Raw genomic sequence first — 22,717 nt, 5'->3', positions numbered from 1 at the left:
AACTGTTTTGACAATTGTTGTTTCAGCTTGTCAATCTCCTCAATGTTGGATCCTGCAATCAACATATCATCCACATATAATAGTAGAATAATGTAGGAGTTGTCAAAATGTTTGACATAGCAACAGTGATCAGCCTGGCATCTTGTGTATCCCGAACTACACATGAAGTTGTCAAACTCCTTGTACCACTGTCTTGGAGCTTGCTTCAAACCGTATAGGCTTTTCTTTAGCTTGCAGACTTGGTTCTCCTTTCCTGGTATTTCAAACCCCTCTGGTTGTTGCATGTAAATGTCTTCCTCCAATTCTCCATGAAGAAAGGCTGTTTTTACATCTAATTGTTCAAGATGTAAATTCTCTGCTGCTACTATCCCCAGAACAACTCTGATTGTTGTGAGCTTCACAACTGGAGAAAATATCTCAGAGTAGTCAATCCCTTTCTTTTGTTGAAACCCTTTTACAACAAGTCTTGCCTTGAACCGTTTGCTTCCGTCATGCTCAGTCTTTACTCTGTAGACCCACTTGTTTTGCAAAGCCTTCTTTCCTTCAGGTAGTGTGGTCAGCTCCCAGGTCTTGTTCTTCAGCAACGAACTCATCTCATCCTTCATGGATAACTCCCACTTGCTTGAGTTTCCATCTTGTAAGGATTCTTCATAACTTAACGGCTCACCACCATCTGTCAGTAAGATATAATTCAGTAGAAGTGTGAACCGTTGTGGGGGCTTTATAGTCCTTGAAGACCTGCGAACATAAACAATTGGTTCACTTGGCTCTGCATCGTCTTGGGTAGTGGTGGGTACAGATGTGCTTGAATCTTCTTGTAAAGACTCTTGAGTTTTGTTCTGCTCAGTAACATCGGGAAGGCCTTCTAACCTTATGAATTCAGATTTTTGTGGACTTGTATCTGAATCAGTCATATCTGTTTCTGCACTTGATCTGTCTTTGTACAAAACTTTCTCATTGAAGATCACGTTCCTGCTTCTGATAATCTTTCTGTTCTGATCATCCCAGAACCGAAATCCAAATTCTTCTTCTCCATAGCTAATGAAGAAACATTTCTTGGATTTGGCATCTAGCTTGTTGCGAGCATCAGAATCTATATGCACATAGGAAACACACCCAAAGACCTTTAAATGAGAGAGTTGTACCTCTTTTCCTCTCCATACTTCCTCGGGCAATCTGAACTCCAAAGGAACTGATGGTCCACGGTTGATCAAGTAAACTACAGTATGAACTGCGTCAGCCCAGAATGTTTGAGGTAGCCCTGAATGCAACCTCATGCTTCTAGCTCGTTCATTGATGGTCCGGTTCATTCTTTCAGCAATGCCATTCTATTGTGGTGTGCCTGGAATGGTCTTTTCCATTCTGATACCATTAACAACACAATACTCCTTGAAACCTTCATCAATGTATTCTCCTCCATTATCAGATCTTAAGCATTTCAACTTCAAACCTGATTCATTCTCAACCATAGCCTTCCACTTCTTGAATGTTTCGAACACATCAGATTTATTTTTCAGAAAGTAGACCCATACCTTTCTGCTGAAATCATCAATGAAAGTTACGTAATACCGAGAACCTCCAAGAGATGCCACTGGAGAAGGTCCCCATAAATCTGTGTGCACCAGTTCTAGCTCTCTTGGTCTTAAGGGCCTACCAACCTTTAAGAAACTGAGCTTCTTCTGTTTTCCAAGAACACAGCTTTCACAAATGTCTAGATCAGCATTTTTAAGCTCTGGCAGTTTTCCCTTTGACTGAAGTATCTTCATCCCCTTTTGACTCATATGGCCGAGTCTACAGTGCCATAGCTGTGCTTGATTTTCTGCTTCAGTAGAGGCAATAATATCTGCAAATCTTGTGGTCATATACAGGGTGCTGGTTTTCTTTCCACGAGCCAAAACCATTGCTCCCTTTGATACCTTCCATATACCTCCAGAAAAAAGGATTGAATGACCACTCTCATCAAGTTGTCCGACTGAGATCAACTTCTTCTTTAGTCCAGGAACATGCCTTACATTTTGCAAGTTCCATGTAGATCCATTCATTGTCTTGATCTGCACTTCTCCTATACCCACAATCTTTATTGGTTGTCCATCGGCCAGATAGACAACACCGTGATCTCCAACAACATAGTTTTGCATCATCTCATGGTGTGGTGTACAGTGGAATGAAGCACCAGAATCAAGAATCCAATCATCAATTGGACTTTGTACAACAAGAATCAAAGCGTCTTGCACCTCATCTGTGGTAGCGTTTGCAGAGTCAGCTTCAGGTTTTTTCGGTTTTGTGCAATTTCTCATGAAATGACCAGGTTTGCCACAATTCCAACATTCAACCTGCTTTCTGGATCCGGACTTACTTTTACTTCTATATCTTGATTTGGATCTGCCTCTGGATAAGCCTCTATCCTGTCTCCTCCCTCGAGTGTTAATGTTGAGAGCTGATCCTGAACTTGAACTTTCACCTAAGTCTTTCCTTCGCACTTCTTCAGCTAAAATCAAGTCTCGGATGTCATCGTATTTCAGTTTGGATTTTCCAGCTGAGTTGCTCACAGCTGTCCTCATACCTTCCCAACTGCTTGGAAGTGAAGCTAGCAAAATGACTGCACGGATCTCATCATCAAACTCAATCTCTACAGATGACAATTGATTTGTGATGGTATTAAAGTTGTTGAGATGTTGTGTGACAGAGGTGCCTTCTGTCATTTTCAGGTTGAACAACTTCTTCATCAAGTGCACTTTATTGTTTGCCGAGGGCTTCTTATACATCCCAGACAAAGCTTCCATTAGTCTTGCAGTGGATCTTTCTTTTGTAATATTGTGAGCAACTCTTCTTGATAAGGATAGCCGGATAATACCCAAAACTTGTCTATCAAGAAGCAACCAATCTTCTTCTGGTATATTTTCTGGTTTGCTCCCCAACAGAGAAAGATGAAGTTTCTTCCCATATAAATAGTCTTTAATTTGCATTTTCCAATATCCAAAATCTGTTCCATCAAATTTTTCAATTCCCGCAGCCTTTATTTCATCTGCCATTTTTACTGTATCTCTGATTTGAATTTTGTCAAATCTGACCTTACAGATGTGTCCGGAACGACCAAAACTATTGGAAACGACACTCAGATCACCTCAATCGGACTTCGAATGGCTCAGATCTTAACAATCAAAGTTTTGGATCAACGGACGGTGCAGATGAAGCCGCGTGTCAGGCAGAATAGTGTCTGCGAAGCACTGGATCAAAAGTCACTTTGATGACGTGGCATCCACGTAGGCCAACCGGGACCCACTTTTGATGACGTGGCAATGCACTCACGATTCTTGCTGACGTGGCAGTGTCTGACGTGACCGGTGATGTGTCAGGTGACTGTGCGGTTTTGCTGGCGTGGCGGATGACGTGGCGGGTCAACCCAATTCAGATGCAGGCATCCGGGCAGAGATGACGCGTGGAGAGCGTGCTGCCCGTGGGCGCGCGTAGGCAGTGGCTTCGTCGGCGCGTGTGGGCGCGTGCGGGCATGCAGGACGTCGGTTCTTTGCCGGGTTTTCACCAGTGAATTCGTCTCCTCTTGCTCTACACGATGGTATGCTCAAAAACACGTTTTGAGAACTTTGATTTTTGAGTTTGGATCAAACACCCTCCTTTTCAAGAAGAAGCTCTGATACCAGTTGTTGGGTCATTCAAGCAATCAAACACACATAAATTTACGTGGTTCGGCAACTTGCCTACTCCAAGGAGCTACTGGTTTGTATTAATCAAGCTTGAAACAATACAAACAACAAAACAAGGAGGAGGAGAAAATTCTTCTCTACTCAACTCAACTCTCCTTAGCTCTCTCTCTCTCTCTGTTTCTCTCTTGTTCTCAATCTGTTCTCACTTCTATACGTCTCTCTCTCAGCATCTCTATTTATAATCAAGATACTCTCCTTTAGTCAAATATGGCAGCCACCATTTTCAATGGTAGGCAACCTACCATGCCTAACTTTGCAGCCATGTTTGACAGCAGTCATGCTTGACATGGCTGCCACCACCACCAGCTTGTGTCCACACTTAACACTGATTCCATGTCAAAAACTTATTTCAACCCAATAATTTAAATTCTTAAATGAGGTTCTAGAATATAATTTATATTATTCTCTAACAATCTATATGTCACTAAAAAGATAAATAAATAAGTAAAACTTAAGGAAAAAACAGTTCTCAAGTTTTGATAATTATTATTAAATCTGAATCAAGTTAATTTTTTATTTTAAATAGATGATAGTTAACTTAGTTAAACTAAAAAATATGATGGATCAAATTATCACCCGATTGAATTAGTTTCAAAGTTGACTTAATTTAAAAAGTAAATTAAATAATATCATTTTAATTAATAAAATCAATTCGAATTATATAACTTGTTTAATCCAAATCTTAAAATAAGTTATTAGCATATCCAATTTAATAACTTTAGTTGCAAGGGGTTCAAAAAAGAAAAAATGACTCGCGATGCATAATGTTGATATGGAAACGACGTGGACTGTGATCAGAAAATATATTGGTTTTCTTATTTTACGAAAGATTATGAATAATTACTCCAAATATTTGTTCAAACTTGTGAATTCCTTTTACAGAGCTTTAAACTCCGGCGCTATGCCATGGGTTGTAGCAGATTTTAAGGAAAAAAAAATTATTTAGATATTAGTAATATGTTTTTTAAATAAATTAAATTCTAACTATAAATAATGATATTTTTATTTAATATTGAAATAGAAAAACATTTAATTTACCTAGGTTAACATGGATTCACCTATGAAATTCATAGGGATAATCTTGAAAAAAAACAAATTGAAAATTCAATCATAAATTAACTTAATGTTGAAGAATAAAATCGGTAAAAAAATAGCATTTAATTAAAAAAATTAAGTCAACTCAAATCGGCCAGTCAAACTCACAACGCAAATCATGTTAGTTATCAAATTCAATAAATTTTTTATCCCAAAAATTATTTTTCATTTAATTATATAACAATAAAATACATGATAATTTTTTTGTATAAAAACATTTGTTTTAAGCATAGTTATTAAACCCGGCCCGGGGGTTGACCCGGCCAAAGGGCCGGGTCCCGGGTTTCATGGGTCAACTCGGGTCAACCCGGATTAACTCGGAAAAATTAAAAAAAATTAAATTTTTAATATTTCATATGAAAAAATCCATGTAAATATAGATTATACATATTATGAAGTTTAAAAAAATATTTTAAAAAGTTTTTTATCCCACATTGAAAAAACATAATTTTTTTCTTGGAAACATAGAGTATATATACTAATGGGTTTCAAATCCCACATTGAAAAAACATAACTTTTTCCTTGGAAACATAGAGTATATATACTAATGGGTTTCAAATCCCACATTGAAAAAATATAACTTTTTTCATGGGAACATAGAGTATATATATGAAAGGGTTTCAAATCTCACATTGAAAAGATAATATATTATCCTTTTAAGTTGAAGTATTTAAACCAAAAGGTTTTTTATCCCACATTGAAAAAACATTGTTTTTTTCATGGGAACATAGTGTATATATATGAAAGGGTTTCAAATCCCACATTGAAAAAACATGGTTTTTTACATGGGACCATGGAGTATATATATGAAAGGGCTTCAAATCCCACATTGAAAAGATATTATGTTATCTTTTTAAGTTGAAGTACTTAAATCAAAAGGTTTTTTTATCCCACATTGAAAAAACATAGTTTTTTTCATGGGGACATAGTGTATATATATGAAAGGGCTTCAAATCCCACATTGAAAAAACATGGTTTTTTACATGGAAACATGGAGTATATATATGAAAGGGCTTCAAATCCCACATCGAAAAGATACTTTGTTATCCTTTTAAGTTGAAGTACTTAAACCAAAAGGTTTTTTATCCCACATTGAAAAAACATGGTTTTTTTCATGGGAACATAGTGTATATATATGAAAGGGCTTCAAATCCCACATTGAAAAGATATTATGTTATCCTTTTAAGTTGAAGTATTTAAACCAAAAGGTTTTTTTTATCCCACATTGAAAAAACATTGTTTTTTTCATGGGAACATAGTGTATATATACTAATGGGTTTCAAATCCCACATTTAAAAAAAAAACCGGGTCTCGTCCGGGTTTGCCCGGGTCGCCCGGGTCCCGGGTTGACCCGCCGGGTCGTCCGGGTTTGGCCGGGCTATTGCCACAGCCGGTCTTTTATTAAACCCGGACCGGTCCAGCCACCGGGTCGACCTGGTCCCGGGCCGGGTTTAATAACTATGGTTTTAAGTAACAAAATCATAATAACACTACGATAACAAAAGTAGATCAATGATAATAAATAATGAAATTAAAATTATATTTTTTTAGGTTGGGGTTTAAAAAAATAAATCATTGATAATAAAAAATTATTTTTTAAAAAGCTAAAAAGAATTTTTAAAAATAAATAAATAATAACATTGTTAAACTTGTCACCTACCTTCTAAACTTAATTAAATTTAATAATTTTTTTAATCAAAATATAAAATAACAAAAAAACAAAAAATTTAAAAGAAGCTCAAACACGCAAGTCTTCCAGCCCAGCCTGCCTTGGTTGCCTTTATTTTTTTTAATTTCTTAAAAGTTTATTTTTAAACAAGACAACGAACTACATTTGTTTTTTTCAGAATCCGTCAATCAAATGTCACTGAAAATGAAAATAGAACCTATTAAAACTAATTTACACTCTCTATTGAGAATCCAAGAATCCTCTCTCCTTTTATATTTATATAAACAAAACACTAAAAAAAAACTAAATTTTAATATCAAAATTAAATTTAGAACCAATAATCTATAAAACAAAAAAATATAAAAGACCCAGATAAACTTTTTATATAAAATTCAAAATCATTATTTATTTTACCTTTTTTTTTCCTTTTAATCCAATCATCTCTTTCGAAAAAGTAAACAGTGCATCTTCAACTTTGAAAACCCCACGCGGTTTAATTTTTGTTAATTAATTACATCATGTTACTCAAGACTTGACTGCAGCCTAACCCCAATATATAAACTTATAGTAGAAAGTGTCGTGTTAGGTTCATCCACTCTGCCACAGTCCAAGTTTCATGAAGGCACACAAGTTTTGACGTTGTAGTAATTAATCCCTATGGGCTAAAAGGAGAGAGAACAAGACTTTAATCCACTCATGTAATTAGCTTATTGATTCAATCGAGTCTTAATTTTAAATGCTGTTTCATTCTAAAAAATTACAGTTTACATCACTTGCAAGATGTTGCAGCAATGGAAAGAATTTGCTCCCATCATTCAACAATTCATTAGACTACAATTGGTTGAAACATATATTGCTAGAGCATAACATTCAAATGAAGCTGAATAATCGTTGATGGGTTCCAGCGTCCATCGCCATAAGAAGTCGGCCTTGTCATGTTTCTCCAAATGAGTCTCTCTTGGAAAGACTTCGATTCTCTATGCTGCAACCAGTCCATGCATGGTCATAGTTCCTTGCTGGTAGTTTACTGCCTAGCTAGTAAGGACCCCAGCAACTTAAGTACATGACCTTCCTCAGTGACTCCTCGCATTGCCTTGCTTTCTGATTTTCTCTTACTTTACTTGCAACCACAGTAGAAACTGGAGAAGGGAGCTTCTTGGGCAGAGAGGATGACTTGCCTTGGTTCTTGGCATGTTGGTATAGTGATCTTATTGTGTAGTTCCATCTGCAAAATCCTTGATCTTTCAAAGCCTCCACAGCTGCAATACTAGTGGCAACAGCCCAAGCTTTACTTGTTGAACTCATTTTTCTATTTCTTTTGATTGAACTGAACAGCTAGAAGATGGACAACGTTTTGAAAAAGTTGAGATGTAATTGACAAGGGAAATTATGTTTGATGGTGTAGATGACAAGCTGGGGGTTGCTTATATAGAGAGGAGGGGACTAGGGGACCCGAAAATTGGAGGAAACCGGAAGCCAGGGATAAGCTGTGGCTGGTGGTTTTGGCATAAGTTAAAGCCAATGGTATTATTTTAGTGCAGTTAGGCTAGGATGGGACTGAATCTTTATGTCTATCAAGGACCACTTGGTGCCATTAAATACAAATGGAGAAAAAATGGGGGATTTCTTTTTCATGCATCTTATCATATTCAATGACGACAAAGCTGGAGTGGGGACTCGTTTTGGCGAGAGGCACACGGTTTGCTTTATAAAAATCAAAATGGAGCCTCAAGTATTGGAGGCAAATCCACTTGTTTTTCTTTAATAGTGGGGCTGGAAGGATAGCATTTTAGCATTTGTCTAGGCATCTACTCAGAAACAGGGAACGTACAGGATTACTTACTGAAGACAATAGTAAATGTAGATCCATTGCATGTGTCACAAGATACGATTTTTTTTTCCAAAATAACAGTCGTGCCAAAAAAATTAATTGTTATGTATCACAGTTGAGAACAGAAAAAATTAAAGAACCAGCACCTTATAACTAGCCGTGTTACTGGAAAAAAAAAGATAAATTGGAAAATTAGCATATAAAATCAAAATAATTGGCAAATTAACAAAGAAACAAATTTTTTAATGAAATGGTATATTTTCACTTTATTGCGTTTTAAAAATATAATATTTATTAAATATTGTTATATTTAAAAGAGATAAAATAATTATCACGTTTAAAAATAACAACATTTAATAAATATCGTGCTTCTGAAGCACGACAAAGTAAAATTTTAATTATCTGGCTCAACAGCTGGTTGACTGATTCATAATGATCAGTGAAATCGGTCGACTAATTCTAAAAATAACAAAAAAATCTCAAAACTACTAAATTCGAGGTGTCTCAGCTAGATTTTTTATATTTAAAGATTTGATGGTTCGCATAGTAACGCAGTGACTACTATAGAGAAAACAGCCTCCGAGAACTCCTATAAAGAATTTGAGCATCTAATAAGAAGTTATAGTCCTTCTGAGAGTTATTTTGGTCTGGCGCGATTAGCCGTACTCTCTGAGTTTAGATATGTTTCATTGGTCCATAAATATATCTATTAGGTCATACAAGTAATATGTTTGGGCCAAATCGCATTTTGTTTTGGTAGACTCACACCTAACTCTTTAGAATCACCTGTTATCGCAAGTCCAACTACATCATTGATATTGAAAAACAAAGGACAGACATTTTGTGTACAATAATCTTTTGAGATTTTAATTAGAGTCTATTTTTGAGTTTACAAGTTGGATAAAAATATATATCTTGACTTTTAAAATATATTTGGAAGAAAAAGTTCATTAAAATTATAGTTTTTATGTAAAATAATCGATCAATTCATACAACTAAATTCAATTAATTAGTCAACCACTTGAGCTAGGTGATTGAAGATTCACCCAGTCACTTTTAGAAACAACAATATTTAGTAAATGTTACGCTTTTGAAGTACAATACGGTGAAAATGTATTATTTCATCATTTTTTTTCAAATGATATTATTTTGTTAAAATTTATAAAAAAAAACTAGTAATTTTAAAAAATAACCACTAAAAACAGATTAATAAATTATGATATTCCTTTACAACCTTTAAAAATATACATAAAAAAAAAAGTAATGATAATATTTACACCGTTAGGTAAAGATCAACCTTTAAAAGAAACCGATTATTTATCCAAATAATTTATTTTCTTACGAGTAGTGGACAGATGATTCCCTTACGTTACGAAACATTATTCACTTCAAAAAAAGTATTTCTTGCGATCTAATTCATCTTTCAGAGATTCAAGAAAATGTTAATGTTTTGGGCCAGTTCAACCATTTTGCAACATTCCCAAGTTTCTTGAAATTTCATAAGTTTTGACATCGAAGAAAATAATCCCTATTGATCTTCATTTATGCAAAAAAGCAAAAGACATAAAGAACTTCCTTTTCGCTCCAAAAGGTCCAATAATTATTTCTTAATCCATTTTTGTCCTTGAAAAACCAGTTTAAGTTCTAAATCTAATGTTTCTTGAATTGAATTTTTATTTTTACCAAACTATAATTTAGATTCTAGTGAGATTCCGATTGATGCAAATATCTTTGACAAATGCCCCTCAATTTATTTATTTTAGCTGTGGTGCGCACTAAAATTAACCTTGTCATGATCGCTTTCACTTTGCTACATGAGGGCCTGCGAAAAGAAATGGGAAAACAGAAAATATAAAATAAATGGTGCAAGGAAAAATTAATCCAAAAATAATATGGTTTGATTCCATTAAGCCAGCACCAAAATTTACAAATATTTACATCAACTTGCAACAATCAGGGTAATCCTATCACGATAATTTCCTCAATTTCATCTTGCTTCTTAGTTTTAGTAAGGACCCCAACAGCTCAAATACATGACTTTTCTTAGAGATTCCTCAGACTGTTTTGCTGTCACTTCCTTGACTTTATCCGAGATCATGGCAGAAGATGAAGAAGAAAGCTTCTTGGCCTGAGAGGCTGATCTGACATGGTTCTTGGCATGTTGGTGCAGGGATCTCAAGGTGTAGTTCCACCTGCAGAACCCTTGGTCTTTCAAGGCCTCGACACCTCCAACAGCTGCTGCAACCAACCAAGCTTTGCTTGCTGAACTCATTTTCGATGTTACTGTAATATAGAACCAACAAGTTGAAAACTCTTTGAAGTGGGATTTGTAGAGATTAAGATATCAGGAGCTATGATTTGATGAAGTAAAGGGGAGTAAAGGGGTTTGGTTATATAGGTGAGTGTACCAAAAGTGTAGGAGAAAAACCAGAGGCTCAAGGTTTCTTCGTGGTGGTTTTGAGTGAGGAAACCAGCAAAGGCCAACGGTAATTTTTATAAGACAAGTGGTCTCTATTTCCCCTTTAATTATTGGAATACAACTTGGTCATTAAAAAAATAGAGATAAAAAAACCAAAGTTGTTAACCTTCGGAACTCCTCCTAGTAATAAAGATGGGACTGCTCTCAATAAAAAAACAAGAAACAAATATAAAAAAATATTAGGAAATGAAATTAAAAAATTATATATAATAAAAAAAATTCAAAACAAAACAAATAATAATAATAAAAAATATAGACCAAATTTAATAAAAAAAATAAATTATAATCAAATGCTGAGGGATGAAATTGAAAAAAAATAATTCAATTAGTAAAAAATTTTAAAAAATAAAAACAATAAAAATCATGTTTGATTTGAAAATGAAGTTAAACCAAACGATAAGGTTGAAATTGAAGAAAAAACCAATTAAAAAAAGATAAAAAAATAAAATAAAAAATCATAGAGAAATGATATTAATTCAAATATAAATTAAAAAAATTAAAAAAGATTTTTTTTCAAGAAAAGTATCAATTAAAATTAAAAAGTTAAAATAAAATAAAATGATAGTTTAGATGTCCCAAGCACATTTAAAATTAAAAAAAATAAGTCAATTTATAACCCTGTTTAGGTTTAATAAGTCAGTTTTATTTTAATAAAATAATAAATAAATAAATAATAATAGTAAATGATTTTTTTTATAAAAATCATAATAACCTAGAAAAATAACTTTTGCAAGCATGAAATTGAAATAAAAAAAGTCCGAATTAATTTTAGATTGTATGATAAAAATGTAACTTATAGTAGAAATAAAATCCAGCTCTTCTAAATCTTCATACTAAGATTTCCTTGTATCAATTGAATCTCCAAGACTCTATAACCATATATTTTCAAAAGTATAAGAGTTTTCGTGATTACTTGTGTCCAATAAGAATCAAGGATCCTTTTTCAGTCTTTGAACTTCTCATGGAATGCATCCTCAACTTATCATATTACTTACTTTTACACTCTCTTTTTTTAACTAGATTACTTCTTTTAATGAGAAGACAATTAAACTCTCTTCTTTTTGGCAAAAACGTTTGACAAAAATTACCCACGCTTGTAACCTCTATACAAAACAATTAATTTTATTTTATATATTTCAAGTCTCCATGAGAAGAAAATAATGGTGTATATTTTTTAGAAAAACAAAACTGTTGTGGTTAGCCCAAATGGCAACAAATCTTTGTCTCCTTGTTATTGTCTGGGTTGTGGTCCAAACAACAACACCCTTGCTATCTGGGGCCCGACCCAAACAACTGCCCCTAGTCCCAAAAAGAATTTCTTGTTGATGACGCACACCTTAATGTATTGCTAATCACCCACACAAACAACTTTTCTCTATGCTTTACTAACAGATTCTTTGTTAATACACATTTTGATGAAGGATTAACACCACTTATCTAGCCAATAGTTACATGTCTATGCAAATCAAGCGTCTCTTTTCTATACCTCTAGCTATTTCTAGCCAATGTTTTGCTAACATTAGCCAACCCAACATTGCATGGCACTACGATCAATGATGACACCTACATTTCCACCGAATAATTGTTGTCAAGACATCCCAAGATAAGCCGATGTGATTCAAATCCAGAAATACGTTGAATCACAGATAAACAAGAGAGGCTTTTGATATTGAACATTTTACTCCTCTACAATTCATTCTTCTTACATTGTTCTCATTTTCTCTTTTATACTTCCTAACTTGAACATTAAAAGTCTCTGGTTCCATGCTGAGCTTATTTTGTAAGGCTAATCCCATAATTAGACCCCCACACATCTTCATCTATAATCGTTGTCTATAAAAACACAATTTCTGTGTGAATCTTTTTCACAAATTCATCAGTTAATTGTTCACAAATTCTTCAGTTAATTATTTATACAGTCCTGTTGTAATTTAAAGGCTTGTTTCATTCACATTCAGTGATCATCACCCTGCCGTGAACACTTGAGAGTTAACAAATATACTCTCCTAAACTAATTTTCTTCTGGGCCAAATTGAAATTGAGAATTCCAGTTCAAGATTTGCATTAATTTGTCAACTTATCAAGATATTTAGCTTTTGGGATGCAACCCCCCCTCCAATTGAGTTGCTGATTTTATTTTTTTTTATTTTTTTTGACAGGGGCCATATCCTTTGTTAATGTTACTTTTAAGGCCATTTTCCCGAGATTTTGCCAATAAAATGAGATGTATTTAATTGGCAATCAGCACAAGTATTTGCTGTTTAAATTAACTTGGAAAAATTTACTCTAATCCTATGAACTGATTTCCTCAGAATTTCTTTTTTCTTGAGAGTATCAGTTTGGACCCCAACAACTCAAATACATGACTTTTCTTAGAGACTCCTCTGACTGTTTCGCCTTCTCTTCCTTGAATTTACTTGAAATAATGGCAGAAGATGAATAAGGGAGCTTCTTATTAGCCTGAGAAATTGACCCGACATGGTTCTTGGCATGTTGGTGTAGCGATCTCAATGTGTAGTTCCACCTACAGAAGCCTTGGTCTTTCAAGGCCTCTACACCTCCAATAGCAGCAGCTACCAACCAAGCTTTCCTTGCTGAACTCATTTTCTCTGTAATATAAAATAGAACAATAGTTGCAAACTCTTTGATGTGGGATTTTTAGTTGAAAAGGATGAGATGTAATTGAGAATTCGTGTCGATGGTGTAAATGGCAAACTGGGATTCAATGTCGATCGTGTCGATGGTGCCAGAAATTTGGAGGAAACCGGAAGCTAGGAACAAGCTGTAGCTGGTGGTTTTCGTTTCGGGGAGCCAGTGGTATTATTTTAGTGTGGCTATGCTATGATGGGACTGAATCTTTATGTCTATCAAGGACCACTTGGTGGCATTAAAGACATTTCTTTTTCATGCATCTTATCATGTTGCTAGAGCGGGGCCTTGTTTTGGTAAAGAGGCACACGGTTTGCTTTATAAAAATCCGAAGTGAGCCTCAAGTATAGGAGGCAAATCCACTTGTTTTTCTTCAGGAGTGGGGCTTGAGTAAAGGACAGACAATAATTGTAGATCCATTCCATGCGTCACAAAATACCAAGTTCTTAACTGTCTAGAGGTGGTTAGTAATAAAATTCTAGGATTAAAAGAATTTTCTTTTTATGATTTTATATTTAAACTATGTAGTTGTTTATATAATAATTATTAAAAATTTATATGATTATTAACTTAAAACTTATAAAATTAATTAATATACGAGTAAGTTCATCTAAACACTCATATTAATAATAATAATAAAAAAAATACCAAGTTGTTCCGCAAAATTTTGATGCATAAACGACTTGAGCAGTGAGCTAATTCATTTTTCAGATATTAAAGAAAACACTAATTTTTTGTGTCAACTTCAACCATTTTGTAGCATTCCAAGTTTCTTGAAAGTTCAAAAGTTCTGACATTGGAGAAAGTAATCCTTATTGATCTTCATTTAACAGATACTATATATATATATAAAGAACTTCCAATTGGCTCCAAAAACGGGGTAAGGTTTTAATCCAATAATTATTTCTTAATCCATTTAAGTAATTAAAAAACCAGTCAAAGTTAGACCTGGATTTTTTTTATATAGATTTTCTTAACCATATAAGAATTTAGATTCTATCTTGAGATTGCAATTGATTCAAATATCCTTAGCAAATGCTGTGATGCACTAAACTTGAACCTTGTCATGATCCTCTCCAAAAGAAATGGGAAAACAGAAAAAAGTAAATGGTGCAAGGAAAATTAATCAAGAATTAATATAGTTTGATTCTATTAAGTCGGCACCAAAATTTACAAATATTTACATCAACTTGCAACAATCAGGGTAATCCTATCACGATAATTTTCTCAATTTCATCTTGCTTCTTAGCTTTAGTAAGGACCCCAACAGCTCAAATACATGACTTTTCTTAGAGATTCCTCAGACTGTTTTGCTCTCACTTCCTTGACTTTATCCGAGATCATGGCAGAAGATGAAGAAGAAAGCTTCTTGGCCTGAGAGGCTGATCTGACATGGTTCTTGGCATGTTGGTGCAGGGATCTCAAGGTGTAGTTCCACCTGCAGAACCCTTGGTCTTTCAAGGCCTCAACACCTCCAACAGCTGCTGCAACCAACCAAGCTTTGCTTGCTGAACTCATTTTCTCTGTTACTGTAATATAGAACCAACGAGTTGGAAAATCTTTGAAGTGGGATTTGTAGAGATTAAGATATCAGGAGCTATGATTTGATGAAGTAAATGGGAGTCAAGGGGTTTGGTTATATAGGTGAGTGTACCAAAAGTGTAGGAGAAAAACCAGAGGCTCAAGGCTTCTTGGTGGTGGTTTTGAGTGAGGAAACCGGCGAAGGCCAACGGTATTTTTTATAAGACAAGTGGCCTCTATTTCCCCTTCAATTATTGGAATACAGTTTGGTCATTAAAAAAATGGAGATAAATTAAGTTTTTTTATTATACCTAGTTTGTTTTTACTTTTAAAAAAATAATTTTATTTTATTTTTTTCAAATCATTTTAATACGAAAAGGTTAAAAATAAAATTTTTAAAATAATAAAATATTATTTAAATCCATTTGTTCTAATATCAAACTTGTCTCTGCTCTGAGTCACACGCATTAAACAAATGGGGTTTGTCACTTCTCAATCAATGTTTTGTTTTGGGCAAGACTCTTTTTGAAGACAATTGAAGTAATACTGAGGACTGTCTGTAAGCAATTGTGATGGTCTAGAAAACTACAACAAACTATTTCAACAGCTCTTCGGAGAGGATTATATATCCTTTTTAATAAAAAAATAAAGAATAAATAAGTTTTTCTTCATGTTTTTTATATAAAAAATTCTCAATCATATATTAAAATATTTATACATATATTTAATTAAATAAATTAATATTTAATCAATGAATTATTAAAATTAAAATATTTGATCATGCAACTAATGTTATCTACTTAATTATGTCCAATAACTTCATTTTTTAAAATAAATTTGTTGTTTAATCAAAAGATTATTCATGCTAATAAACAATACAAAGAATTGTTAACAAAGACAAATTAAAAAAAATAAAACTCAACTATTAAACAAGTCAATATTAAGTGACAAAACTAAAAATAAATATTTTAAAAAAATCAATAAAAAAAAGAAAATTTTGGTCAACCTAGATTAACTCACTAACTCCACGATCTTGAGCACTAGATTGGAATAGCTCCATGAAAAGACAAGTGAAAAAAAAAGCATGAAGATCAATTCCAAAAATTAAAATGTTGAAGGATGAAATTGAAAAAAAATTAATTTAAAAAAAACCTAAAAAAATCAAAGTTAACAAATGTTAACTTTTAAAACCCATAACCGTGGTTATGAGACTGAGACCAACCGCATGGAAGGTAAAAAAAAAAAATAACAAAGCAAAATTCTTAATAAAAAGATACTTAGCAATGGAATTAAAAAAATTATATGTATATATGAAAAAAATCTAAGTCAACTTGGATTAAGCAACTGAGACTATAGGCATATGATTAAGATAACCTCACATAAAAAAAATAAAAAAACCAATTAAAAAAATAAATGTTAAAAGATAAAATTAAAAATAAATCAATTTAATAAAAAAAACCTAAAAAATTCAAAATCAATCAGTGTTGATTTTCAAAACTCATGACCTTTGTAATGAGGATGAGACTAACCTGATAGAAGACAAGAAGAAAAACAAAGAACATGAACCAAATTCAATAGAAAAATCAATTGAAATCAAATGTAAAGGAATACAATTAAAAAAAAATCAATTTGTAAAAGGTTTAAATATATCAAAAGAATAAGAAATAAGTTTGATTTGAAAATAAAATTAAACCAAAGGATATGAAGGAAATTGAAGGAAAAATCAATTAAAAAAATAAAAAAATAACAGAGAAGAGATATTAATGCAAACATAAATTAAAAAATATATAATTTTAAAAAAGAAGACTTCTTTTAAAAAAAATGTATCGTTTAAAATAAAAATCAAAATTAAAAAAAAAAGACAATTAGGTGTCACAAGCGCATTTAGAAGAAATAAAAAAAATAACTCATGTTATAACCTCATTTAAATTTAATAAGTCAGTTTTATTTTAATTAGATAATAAAAAAAATAAACAAAGAGTAATTGAGTTTATATATATATATATAAAGATTACAATAACATTGAAAAATAACTCTTGCAAGCATGAAATTAGAATAAACAAACAAAAAAAATTATCCCATCCAACTTGAGGAAGTGATATTGCAAATAAACTCTAGCTTCTTTAAATTTTTATAGTAAAATCTTCAAGTCTTAATTGAATCTTCATACATGTCTCCTAATCCATGACCTTATATTTTCTAAAGTATAAGATATTCTTTTTCATTATTCTATAACCACTTGTCTATAAAAAACATCACAAATCTTTCTTAAAGTCTTTATGACTACCTCTCCCCAAAACATGATCATTCTCTTCGATAAGAATTAAGAATCCTTTTTTAGTCCTTGGACTTCTCATGTAATGCGTCTTGAACTTATACACTCATTCAGATAATCATATTGCGTACTTTTACACTCTCTTTTTTTTTTTTACTAATCTACCTCTAAGCAAGATAATTAAACTTTGTTCTTTCTTGCAAAAAGTTTTAACAAAAACTATCTACACTTGTAAACTCTATACAAAACAAGCAAGTTTTCTTCTTCTTCTTTTTTTATTTTTTCTTTTCTTTTCATGTCTTTCGAGCATGTTTGTTTAAAGAACATGAGAGGAAAATGATGGCATGCATTTTTACCAAAAACAAAATTGTTTTTGTTGGCCCAAATGGCAATAAACCTTCGCCTCTTTGTTATTGTCTTGGGGTCGTGATCCATACACCAAGCCAATAATCACATGTCTATGCAAATCAAGTATATATTTTCTATACCAATAGCTTTTTCTAGATAACGTTTTGCTAACATCAATGATAACACCAAAGTTTTCACCAAATTAACAGGGTTTGAAATTCTTCACGTCCCAAGATATTTTTTAAGGCTAATCCCATATTTAGACCACCACACATCTTTCTTTTATAATTGTTGTCTATAAAAACCCAATTTCTGTGTTAAGTTTTTCACAAATTCATCAGATAATTATTCACAAATTCTTCGGGTTAGTTATTTAAACAATTCTTTTGTAATTTAAAGGCCTGTTTCATTTCACATACAGTGATCATCACCCTGCCGTGAACACTTGTGAGTAAAGAAATATTCCTAAACTAATTTTCTTCTGGGCCAAATTGAAATTGAGAATTCCAGTTTAAGATTTGTCCTAATTTATCAACTTATCAAGATATTTAGCTTCTGTGATACAACCCCTCCTCCAATTGAGATGCTGGTTTTTTTTTTAACAGGAGCCATATCCTTTGTTAATGTTACTTTAAGGCATTTTCCCAAGATTTTGCCAATAAAATGAGATATATTTGATTGGCAATCAGCACAAGCATTTACAGTTTAAATCAAATTGCAAAAATTTACTCTAATCCTATGAACTGATTTCCTCAGAATTTCTTTTTTCTTGAGAGTATCAGTTTGGACCCCAACAACTCAAATACATGACTTTTCTTAGAGACTCCTCTGACTGTTTCGCCTTCTCTTCCTTGACTTTACTTGAAATAATGGCAGAAGATGAATAAGGGAGCTTCTTATTAGCCTGAGAAATTGACCCGACATGGTTCTTGGCATGTTGGTGTAGCGATCTCAATGTGTAGTTCCACCTACAGAAGCCTTGGTCTTTCAAGGCCTCAACACCTCCAATAGCAGCAGCTACCAACCAAGCTTTACTTGCTGAACTCATTTTCTTTGTTATATAAAATAGAACAATAGTTGGAAACTCTTTGATGTGGGATTTTTAGTTGAAAAAGATGAGATGTAATTGAGAATTCGTGTCGATGATGTAAATGGCAAACTGGGATTTGCTTATAAAGAGAGTAGGGGACTAGGTGCCAGAAATTTGGAGGAAACCGGAAGCTAGGAACAAGCCGTGGCTGGTGGTTTTGGCTTAGGGGAGCCAGTGGTATTATTGTAGTGTGGTCATGCTATGATGGGACTGAATCTTTATGTCCATCAAGGACCACTTGGTGGCATTAAATACATTTCTTTTTCATGCATCTTATCATGTTGCTAGAGCGGGGCCTTGTTTTGGTAAGAGGCACACGGTTTGCTTTATAAAAATCCGAAGTGAGCCTCAAGTATAGGAGGCAAATCCACTTGTTTTTCTTCAGGAGTGGGGCGTGAGTAAAGGACAGACAATAATTGTAGATCCATTGCATGTGTCACAAAATACCAAGTTCTCAGCTCCCAAGCTCTCCTTATCCAGACATGTCATCCAGCAAACTTTTGATGCATAAACGACTTGAGCTGTGATCAAATGGATTCTCTTATGTTACGAAACATTATTCACTTCAAAAATATTATTTCTTACGAGCTAATTCATTTTTCAGATATTCAAGAAAATACTAATTTTTTCTGTCAAGTTCAACCATTTTGCAACATTCCAAGCTTCTTGAAAGTTCAAAAGTTATGACATTGAAGTAAATAAGCCCTATTGATCTTCATTTAACAGATATATATATATATATATATATATATATATATAAAAACTTCCAATTGGCTCCAAAAACGGGGTAAGGTTTTAATCCAATAATTATTTCTTAACCCATTCATGTCATTAAAAAACCAGTCAAAGTTACAGGCCTAGCTTTTTTTAATAGATTTTCTTAACTAAATAAGAATTTAGATTCTATCTTGAGATTGCAATTGATTCAAATATCCTTAGCAAATGCTGTGATGCACTAAACTTGAACCTTGTCATGATCCTCTCCAAAAGAAATGGGAAAACAGAAAAAAGTAAATGGTGCAAGGAAAATTAATCAAGAATTAATATAGTTTGATTCCATTAAGTCGGCACCAAAATTTACAAATATTTACATCAACTTGCAACAATCAGGGTAATCCTATCACGATAATTTTCTCAATTTCATCTTGCTTCTTAGCTTTAGTAAGGACCCCAACAGCTCAAATACATGACTTTTCTTAGAGATTCCTCAGACTGTTTTGCTCTCACTTCCTTGACTTTATCCGAGATCATGGCAGAAGATGAAGAAGAAAGCTTCTTGGCCTGAGAGGCTGATCCGACATGGTTCTTGGCATGTTGGTGCAGGGATCTCAAGGTGTAGTTCCACCTGCAGAACCCTTGGTCTTTCAAGGCCTCAACACCTCCAACAGCTGCTGCAACCAACCAAGCTTTGCTTGCTGAACTCATTTTCTCTGTTACTGTAATATAGAACCAACGAGTTGGAAAATCTTTGAAGTGGGATTTGTAGAGATTAAGATATCAGGAGCTATGATTTGATGAAGTAAATGGGAGTCAAGGGGTTTGGTTATATAGGTGAGTGTACCAAAAGTGTAGGAGAAAAACCAGAGGCTCAAGGCTTCTTGGTGGTGGTTTTGAGTGAGGAAACCGGCGAAGGCCAACGGTATTTTTTATAAGACAAGTGGTCTCTATTTCCCGTTTAATCACGGGAATACATCTTTTTCATTAAAAAAAATTGAGAAAAAATAAGTTTCTTTTTATTTATTTATTTTACTAGCTAGTTTGCTTTGTTTTTAAAAATATTTTAAAAAAAATAATATATATTTTTATTATATTATATTATAAAAACATAATATTTACTAAATATCATTATTTTAAAGAGAAATAAGATAGTTGTCCGCTTCACAATAGTAATATTTAGTAAATGTAACTCCTAAAAGCGCAACAAAATAAAATTTCAATTATTTGATTCAATCAGTTAACCGGTTCATAAGAGTAAGTGAAACTAGTTGATCAATTCCAAAATTAATAAAGAAAATCTCAAAACTGTTAAAATTAGATGGTCTTAATGATATTTTTTTATATCTAAAAATCAAATAGTTCACATAGCAACGTAGCGACTACTATACAAGAAATGACATTCAAAATCTCCAATAAAAAATTTGAGTGCTTAATAAAAAAATTATAGTCCAATTGAGAGGTATTCTCGTCTAACGCGATTAGGCCTTCTCTCTAAGCCTAAACCTATTCTTTTTTTTTTTCATAAAATCATATATTAAGCCATCCTCATAATTTATTTGAATCAGATTTCATTTAGTTATGGGTTATGATAGACCCATACATGACTGCTCAGAATCATCTGTTATCGTAAGACTGACTATATCATTGACATTAAAAAACAAAAGACAACTACTATGTAAATAATAACCTTTTGAGATTTTAATTGAAGTTTATTTTTTAGTCTACAAGTTGAACAAAAATGTATATTTTCATTCAAAATATATTTGAAAGAAAAAGTTTATTAAATTATAGTTTTTGCATGAAACGGTCGACCGATTTATACAACTAGATTCTACCAATCAACCAGTTGAGACATGAAATTTCACCTAGTTATTCTTAAAAATAACAATATTTAGTATATGTGGCATTTCTGAAATACGATAAAGTAAAAATATACCATTTCACCGAATTTTTCTCAAATGATATTACACTGTCAATATTTAAAAACATAAACTCTAATTTTAAAAAATTTCTGATAATCTTTTAAAAAATAACCATTAAAAGAGTTTAAGAAATTATGATATATATATGAAAGGTCAAAATGGGACTGTCGCAAGAAATATTTTTTTGAAGTGAATATATATATAAAGGAAGTTATGTGAATACAGTCCCATTTTGACCTTTCATATATATATATATAGTTCATCTTTCAGAAATTCAAGAAATTTTTTTTTTGGGCCAGTTTAACCATTTTGCAACAGGCCCAAGTTTCTTGAAATTTCGTAAGTTCTGACATCGAAGAAAATAGTCCCTATTCATCTTCATTTATGCAAAAAAACAAAACACATAAAGAACTTCCTTTTGGCTCCAAAAAGGGGATAAGTCCAATAATTATTTCTTAATTCATTAATGTCCTTGAAAAACCAGTATAAGTTCTAAATCTAATTTTTTTTAATTGAAATTTTATTTTTACCAAATTATAATTTAGATTCTAGTGAGATTCTGATTGATGCAAATATCCTTGACAAATTAACCTTGTCATGATCCTTTTCACTTTGCGACATGAGGGCCTGCGACAAAATAAATGGTTCAAGGAAAAACTAATCCAAAAATAATATGGTTTGATTCCATTAAGTCAGCAACAAAATTTACAAATCAATTTACATCAACTTGCAACAATCAGGGTAATCCTATCACGATAATTTTCTCAATTTCATCTTGCTTCTTAGCTTTAGTAAGGACCCCAACAGCTCAAATACATGACTTTTCTTAGAGATTCCTCAGACTGTTTTGCTCTCACTTCCTTGACTTTATTGGAGATCATGGCAGAAGATGAAGAAGAAAGCTTCGTGGCCTGAGAGGCTGATCCGACATGGTTCTTGGCATGTTGGTGCAGGGATCTCAGGGTGTAGTTCCACCTGCAGAACCCTTGGTCTTTCAAGGCCTCAACACCTCCAACAGCTGCTGCAACCAACCAAGCTTTGCTTGCTGAACTCATTTTCTGTGTTACTGTAATATAGAACCAACGAGTTGGAAACTCTTTGAAGTGGGATTTGGAGAGATTAAGATATCAGGAGCTATGATTTTGATGAAGTAAATGGGAGTAAAGGGGTTTGGTTATATAGGTGAGTGTACCAAAATTGTAGGAGAAAAACCAGAGGCTAAAGGCTTCTTCGTGGTGGTTTTGAGGGAGGAAACCAGCAAAGGCCAACGGTATTTTTGATGACATGATGCATCTTTTGTCTTATTTGACGACTGGCTTCGTTAAATAAGTTGGGATAAAATGGGATGGGTGTAGATTTTTTAATTTGTTCATGACAATCGACAGATCAACCTTGTCTC

General features: G+C 33.0%; 7 protein-coding genes across 7 annotated transcripts; all 7 read right to left on the bottom strand.

The window, feature by feature from the left end:
* Nucleotides 1-7,207: 7,207 nt before the first annotated feature.
* On the bottom strand, nt 7,208-7,969 carry LOC133668036 (uncharacterized). The gene has a single exon (XM_062087775.1). It carries the CDS (start codon nt 7,789-7,791, stop codon nt 7,522-7,524), a length of 270 nt encoding a protein of 89 aa, XP_061943759.1. The 5' UTR covers nt 7,792-7,969; the 3' UTR covers nt 7,208-7,521.
* Nucleotides 7,970-10,193: 2,224 nt separating this feature from the next.
* Nucleotides 10,194-10,821, bottom strand: LOC133668767 (uncharacterized). Its single transcript, XM_062088761.1, has one exon. The coding sequence runs from the start codon at nt 10,587-10,589 to the stop codon at nt 10,323-10,325; it is 267 nt and encodes an 88-aa protein (XP_061944745.1). The 5' UTR covers nt 10,590-10,821; the 3' UTR covers nt 10,194-10,322.
* A 2,181-nt stretch (nt 10,822-13,002) lies between these two features.
* Nucleotides 13,003-13,547, bottom strand: LOC133668822 (uncharacterized). Its single transcript, XM_062088837.1, has one exon. The coding sequence runs from the start codon at nt 13,398-13,400 to the stop codon at nt 13,131-13,133; it is 270 nt and encodes an 89-aa protein (XP_061944821.1). The 5' UTR covers nt 13,401-13,547; the 3' UTR covers nt 13,003-13,130.
* Nucleotides 13,548-14,567: 1,020 nt separating this feature from the next.
* LOC133668742 (uncharacterized) lies at nt 14,568-15,194 on the bottom strand. The gene has a single exon (XM_062088725.1). It carries the CDS (start codon nt 14,961-14,963, stop codon nt 14,697-14,699), a length of 267 nt encoding a protein of 88 aa, XP_061944709.1. The 5' UTR covers nt 14,964-15,194; the 3' UTR covers nt 14,568-14,696.
* A 3,045-nt stretch (nt 15,195-18,239) lies between these two features.
* On the bottom strand, nt 18,240-18,856 carry LOC133668294 (uncharacterized). The gene has a single exon (XM_062088070.1). It carries the CDS (start codon nt 18,635-18,637, stop codon nt 18,368-18,370), a length of 270 nt encoding a protein of 89 aa, XP_061944054.1. The 5' UTR covers nt 18,638-18,856; the 3' UTR covers nt 18,240-18,367.
* Nucleotides 18,857-19,708: 852 nt separating this feature from the next.
* On the bottom strand, nt 19,709-20,342 carry LOC133668761 (uncharacterized). Its single transcript, XM_062088750.1, has one exon. The coding sequence runs from the start codon at nt 20,102-20,104 to the stop codon at nt 19,838-19,840; it is 267 nt and encodes an 88-aa protein (XP_061944734.1). The 5' UTR covers nt 20,105-20,342; the 3' UTR covers nt 19,709-19,837.
* A 1,634-nt stretch (nt 20,343-21,976) lies between these two features.
* LOC133668778 (uncharacterized) lies at nt 21,977-22,621 on the bottom strand. The gene has a single exon (XM_062088776.1). The coding sequence runs from the start codon at nt 22,371-22,373 to the stop codon at nt 22,107-22,109; it is 267 nt and encodes an 88-aa protein (XP_061944760.1). The 5' UTR covers nt 22,374-22,621; the 3' UTR covers nt 21,977-22,106.
* Nucleotides 22,622-22,717: the final 96 nt, after the last annotated feature.

Source organism: Populus nigra, chromosome 11 (assembly GCF_951802175.1).
Source record: "Populus nigra chromosome 11, ddPopNigr1.1, whole genome shotgun sequence".
Lineage (NCBI taxonomy): Eukaryota > Viridiplantae > Streptophyta > Magnoliopsida > Malpighiales > Salicaceae > Populus > Populus nigra.
The sequence above is the reverse complement of the archived record's forward strand: the minus strand, read 5'-3'. Positions and strand labels throughout refer to the sequence as shown.

Excerpts from the sequence above, each read along its gene's own strand:
- LOC133668036 (XM_062087775.1), bottom strand. The coding sequence starts at position 7,791 with ATGAGTTCAACAAGTAAAGCTTGGGCTGTTGCCACTAGTATTGCAGCT.
- LOC133668767 (XM_062088761.1), bottom strand. The coding sequence starts at position 10,589 with ATGAGTTCAGCAAGCAAAGCTTGGTTGGTTGCAGCAGCTGTTGGAGGT.
- LOC133668822 (XM_062088837.1), bottom strand. The coding sequence starts at position 13,400 with ATGAGTTCAGCAAGGAAAGCTTGGTTGGTAGCTGCTGCTATTGGAGGT.
- LOC133668742 (XM_062088725.1), bottom strand. The coding sequence starts at position 14,963 with ATGAGTTCAGCAAGCAAAGCTTGGTTGGTTGCAGCAGCTGTTGGAGGT.
- LOC133668294 (XM_062088070.1), bottom strand. The coding sequence starts at position 18,637 with ATGAGTTCAGCAAGTAAAGCTTGGTTGGTAGCTGCTGCTATTGGAGGT.
- LOC133668761 (XM_062088750.1), bottom strand. The coding sequence starts at position 20,104 with ATGAGTTCAGCAAGCAAAGCTTGGTTGGTTGCAGCAGCTGTTGGAGGT.
- LOC133668778 (XM_062088776.1), bottom strand. The coding sequence starts at position 22,373 with ATGAGTTCAGCAAGCAAAGCTTGGTTGGTTGCAGCAGCTGTTGGAGGT.